The 6,000-nt window shown below is 45.2% G+C and overlaps 1 protein-coding gene across 1 annotated transcript in view; it reads right to left on the reverse strand.

The window, feature by feature from the left end:
• ITGA9 (integrin subunit alpha 9) overlaps window positions 1-6,000 on the reverse strand; it is a 144,178-nt gene that overhangs the window by 39,946 nt on the left and 98,232 nt on the right. The window contains exons 24-25 of the mRNA XM_068122768.2: window positions 5,413-5,538; window positions 5,100-5,216 (exon numbers count right to left, since the gene is read on the reverse strand). Coding sequence (XP_067978869.1) covers window positions 5,100-5,216; window positions 5,413-5,538 — 243 coding nt within the window. The remainder of the gene's footprint in view (window positions 1-5,099; window positions 5,217-5,412; window positions 5,539-6,000) is intronic.

Raw genomic sequence — 6,000 nt, forward strand, 5'->3', positions numbered from 1 at the left:
GTGGCATATGTTGAAGAATTATATGAAAACCTAACCTCTAAGTCTCACGTCCATTATCAAAGCGTTACTTGGGGACAGAAGATAAACGTACCATGTTGTCTAATACCACCAAAGGAACCCCCGTGGATATATATAATGTGGAGGGCGGAAAGGACAAATCCAAACGGAACGAAGTCAACACAAGTTGCCCTCTCTCGTCGGAGGCAAGTAAAACGGGGAGGAAAGGTTGGACCAACAGCAAGTTCCGCCAGAGCTGGATTCGAATGGGGAAAAGGTCCGAACACTTTAACCACGGACGCTTTACTAGAAAGAAATACCACCCTGATATTGATATGTGAAGTTACGACCATACAATTATTGACTCCCCGACCACCATGCATTGAATACATACTCACGCCGCACCCCCAGGACAAGGCCCCAAAGAAGGGTGAAAACACATATTGGAAAGTGGCAAGAGAGGTGGCGACAATTCAAAATAGGACACACTGCTGGTCGTGCATGCACTTCCCCCAAGCAGGCACCACAGGAATACACATGATAGTGCTAACTCTGTCCCTCAATGATCTTTGCTCACAACCTATCGATTCCCCATGTTTAGTCACCACGCTGGAAAGAGAAGGGGTTGGCAACGGCAAGAGTTGCAATCGACAATTTAATTATCGCCCTTCAATGATTGCCCATGTGGCCGAGAGGCCTGCCCCCGTCTGGGTCAAACCACAGAAAGGGATGGTCTGCCTCCAGGGTTCCGGCCACTTGCTTATGGGAGAATCAGAATGCGCCTACACTCTCCCCGGGAAGCTGGGACAAGGGAGCGCTGGGATTACACTACGAATAGTACTGCAAGATAAACACAACCACAACATAACGGCTATAACATTCTCTAGGGGGGTTAGTAGGATTAATGGGGTGATAAAGGGACTCCAGTGCTTATCCACCCACCTGGTCCCACCCCATGGGACAATGTTTATATGCGGCGACAAGGCTTACCCCTATTTACCAAATCATTGGGGGGGCACATGTTCTCTTGGTTCAGTCCTTCCTGACGTTGAGATACTGGACGAGCTAGACCCAAAGTCCCTGGACAGGCGACATAAGAGGTCAGTCATGAACGAAGATGGAACCACTAAACTACACGGGAGCCTATGGGAAAAGGTGTTAGGTTTCTTCTTCCCAGGTGCGGGCGCAGCCATGAACAGCTTCCAGATAGATAAATTGGCTTTGGCCCTAGAAAAGGTGGCAAACGACACCGCTACGGCTCATGACATACTATTGGACACGGTAGTTCACATGCGTACAATGGTGATGCAGAATCGGGTGGCCTTGGACATGCTCCTGGCAGAGAAAGGAGGGGTATGCGGAATAATAGAGGGAAAATGTTACACTTACATACCTGATCCATCCGAAGGAGTGTCAGCCGCAATAGTGAGACTAAGGGAAACTAGCCACGCCCTGACGATCGATCGGATCGCGCGCGAGAACTCTTATAAATTTAGCTGGCTCACTGACTGGTTCCGGGGATGGACAGGCACTATAGTGAAGTGGCTATTGACCGCACTGGCCGTGATAATCGGGGTAGTAATTTGGGGGGCACTAATGAAATCTTTAGTCCTCCTCTGTATGAGAAAGTACTTTACAGGATGGAAAATGAAGAAGCCGCCGACAACGACCATGGTTCTGACCACAGAGGCCGTCGACCTGAATGGGTCCTTCAACAAGGCAGATGTGACCGGCGCTTCAGAAGATTGTATTGATTTTTGTGATGACTGTGATACTTGTGTTGTAAACCCCTTGCGTGAACTGGCTAACGCCGCTTATGTATTACAAGCTCACAGCTGTACACCCCCTTCCGACCCAACTATGGATCTGATTGCGACGCTGGGTCTGGCAGTCGAGGCACCCGACATGGATATCCTAGACCCGCAAGCCGACCAGGCGTCGATGGGAGACTTTGACATAAAGGAAGTCTCTCTCTTTGCTTCAAATGTTTCGGATTTTAACGCTCTGTACCCTGACCAGGAACATGAGACACAAGATACTGACAATGTTATGTATTCCCCAGAACAGCAGCACGTGAAAGGTCTCATGGGCATGATCGTTGATTAACTTCGAAGATCTGCAAGGACCGCGTCTGCAAAGGGTGGGGGGAGCAAGTTCCGCAGGGGAGGTGGCAGGCCCTCTGGCGGGGCAGAACCTCATCTGGACCAGACGCCTTCATTGTGGATCCGAAACGTTAATGGACTTTCATGTTCTGAGCCCTCAGGTTCCAAGCACGCACCACACGACACGTTCCCCAAATGCATGGGCGAGGCGCTATGGGCGCACGGTACGCCCTTGGGAGACACCCACATTACACGACGATTGTCTTTCAATAAAGCCTGATGTGGCACGTTGTCTCTTGAGATACTTTGTCTCGACGAGACAAGAGGAAGGTTGACTTGGCATGTTGTCCTTTCATGCTGTAGATGTCTTGCTCCCCCCCCAGCTGTGTACTTGGTATTTAATAAACGTTTGTCATTCTCAAACTGATGGTGGAATTCTGTTACGATCAAGGAGTCACTCCCGACATATATATATATATATATATATATATATATATATATATATATATATATATATATATATATATATATATATATATATATATATATATATATATATACAGTGGAACCTTGACTTACGAGTTTAATTCGTTCCGTGACCGAGCTCGTAACTCAAATTGCTCGTATCTCAAATCAAATTTCCCCATTGAAATGCATTGAAATGCTATTAATCCGTTCCAGCCCGCCAAAAACCACACCAATTTTTTTTAAAATATACAGTATATATAAAAATATCTCGCGCTTTATATTTCACCTGTATGCAGCATACAAGTTGGCAGGATGGCCTGGACTGGAGGTATGCACACTTGACTCTAAAGTCTAAACTGTCTAGCCTGGGTTTGAATCCCGACCCAGCTATAACCTGTCATGGGTGAATCACAGGCAGGGTGATTCATCAATGTGTGTACCGCTAAACTGGGCGCCCCGTTTGCGTCCCATTAGTTGTTGGATGTTAAGGATCTCACCGTGTTTTCCACAAAGAGAAGGCGAGCTATCGCCGGCACTCTGAACAAGTTGTGGCCTGGCATGGCATGAACATGAAAACATGAACATGAACATGAAATGTTCGACATGAACATGAAATTTTCCGAAATAACCAAAATGCGAAAACAAAAATGCAGCGCTATACGACAGAGATACGTACTGTACTTGAACGGCAAGATAACCACGTGACCAGAACCTACCTGGCGGCGTAAACTCGAAATAACCAAAATGCGAAAAAAAATGCAGCGCTGTACGACAGAGATACGTACTGTACGTGCACGGCAAGATAACCACGTGACCAGAACCCACCTGGCGGCGTGAACTCGAAATAACCAAAATGCGAAAAAAAAAATGCAGCGCTATACGACAGAGATACGTACTGTACGTGCACGGCAAGATAACCATGTGACCAGAACAACCCACCTGGCGGCTTGAACTCGAAATAACCAAAATGCGAAAAAAAAAATGCAGCGCTATATGACAGAGATACGTACTTGAACGGCAAGATAACCACGTGACCGGGTGGCGAAAGCTCGTAACTCGGATCTCGGCTCGCATCTCAAAGCAATAAACTGCCGGAGCGACGGCTCGTATCTCGAAAAACTCGTAAGTTGGGGCACTCGTAAGTCAAGGTTCCACTGTATATATATATATATACTGTATATATATATATATATATATGGGAAAATACACTGGATCAGCACGTCGCTGCGTCCGTGGATGACTCCTCAGCACCATCCCAACACACACCACTGTGTGTTCTACGGAATGAGGTGTTTTTACGGCAGCCGGAGTGCAAATCCTGCCACCAACCTCCTTGAAAGAGGACCCAGTACCCTGGTACTTATTTCGCCGACCCCGCGAGGATGACAGGCTGTCAACCCCACCTGGTATTAATTCAACAGCTGAACAGGTTTCAAACTCAGGACCTTAGGATCCCAAGCCTGCCGCCCTAACCATTAAGCCAACACCAGGTAAAACATCCTATATGTTTTCTTAAAATTCAAATATTTTTCTCATTTCAACACCCAAAGCGCTATGGGTTTGTCTCAGTCTCATCCTTACTCTCTCTTCCTCTCCTCATGCACAACATTACGCCAGTGCCAGCTCTCCCCTTATTCACCTCTCCCACCCCACTTTCGCCATTTCCTCTCCTCTCCTCCAAACCACAATTCTCTTTCCTCTTTGCTGCTTCCTCTGCATTAATGCCAGAATTTTTTTTTTTCTAAAATGGCAAATTACAGGAAGGGAAGGGATTGCTAGTAGATGCTGCACTGTAAATGAAGAGATTTAGTTCAGCCAAACATTCTCCATTTTATCCTTAAAGTTCAAATAGTTTGCTCATTTCAAGACCCAAAGCATTGTGGGTTAGTCTTGGTCTCTCTATCCCCCACCCACACCCCTCACATTTCCTTTTCTGTCCTCTCACCCACAATTATCTTGCCTTTCTTTATGCTGTTTCCTCTACATCATGGCCATGGTTTTATGTTTTTGTTTTTCTAAAAGGGTCAAATTACATGAAAGAAAGGGACTGGTGGTAGATGCTGCACTATAAATGATGAGATTGATACTGATACGAATTTATGAATGAAGAAAGGAGAGGTGGATGGTTTGTTTGCAACTGTGAGGAAGGGAAGTCCGTAGGTGTCAGAATGTGATTGATTGCTTCCTTTAATTGTTTTTTTTGGGGGGGGGGGGGGGGGTTTGTATACAAGATCGAGGCTCGTGAAAGAGCTAACATCTGGTGTCACTCGTACCACTTAAGGGATTGACAAGGTTACTTGGAGGTAGCGCACTTACTACTGAGTCGTTTAGTATGGGTTCACCTCCCAGCCCCACAATAAATGTCACTATGGAGCTTCACAGGCTGAGCATTCCATCAATGAGTACACCATCTTTCAGATGGACATTAGTACCCCACTTATTAAGTATTTGCTGGTAGAAAAACGACATGCAGTATTAAAAATTTATCCAGTGATGCATTAAGGACTAACAAAAGGTGTAGTGCAAATATACCTTTTCAAGGATGTTTGTGTTGAGGAGGGTGGTGATGTTAATGGATAGAGAACGTTCGCTTGGAAGATTGCCCAACATACAAAGCACATTGAGACACTCACTCCGCATGGAGCAGTCCTGTATATGGAGAGCACACACGTAAAGATACTCCAAAAAAGTCTACATGATGTAGTACAGTAGTGATCATGAAAAGGCAACACAAAAGGGCAGAAATGTACTTGAGCCAGTGCGAAGAAGAGGAAGATGATGAAATAAAGAAGGAGAAGAAAAAATGCCAATGTTGACGATGAGGAATAGGTGATTTAAAACCCACCAGAATCTTACGTCCAGATTTGGTGAAGATGCTGAAAAGGGTACGAAAGATGTTCTCTTGCTCATGGGGGACGAGGCAGAGCTGGGAAGGGACCCGTGCGGTGCAATGGCCGTTTCCAAACTCCACCTGAAGGACCATGGTGTACAGAGGAAAGTATAAACTAAGGCATTGCTATTAATTATTTCAATATAAATAACAATTCCCATTGGGTAAAAACTTAAATGGATATTAAAAGATCAGAGAAAAACCAAGTTAATAACAAGATTGTCATCTGGGAATCTCCTGGCTCTTCCTTGGTCACCTCCAATTTTGGAGAAGAATATGGGATCCTAATTTATTGAGATTATTAGCTCATACAATTGTTTCAATCTACAATCCCATTCTACATCTTATGGTTTCTTTACATTTACAGAACAAACAGGACGGAGCTGCATAATGACTTAGGTCCAACTTCACTCTCACATTCCTGTTTCATAACTAACTTCCATACCCCATTTAATGCATAGGCAGGGAATTTGGTCAGAATATTGGCACATGATGGCCTACGTTTTGTGGAAAAGTTAATGTGAGACCTAAAACATCCACAAT

Source organism: Myxine glutinosa, chromosome 7, assembly GCF_964187855.1.
Source record: "Myxine glutinosa chromosome 7, kmMyxGlut1.1, whole genome shotgun sequence".
Lineage (NCBI taxonomy): Eukaryota > Metazoa > Chordata > Myxini > Myxiniformes > Myxinidae > Myxine > Myxine glutinosa.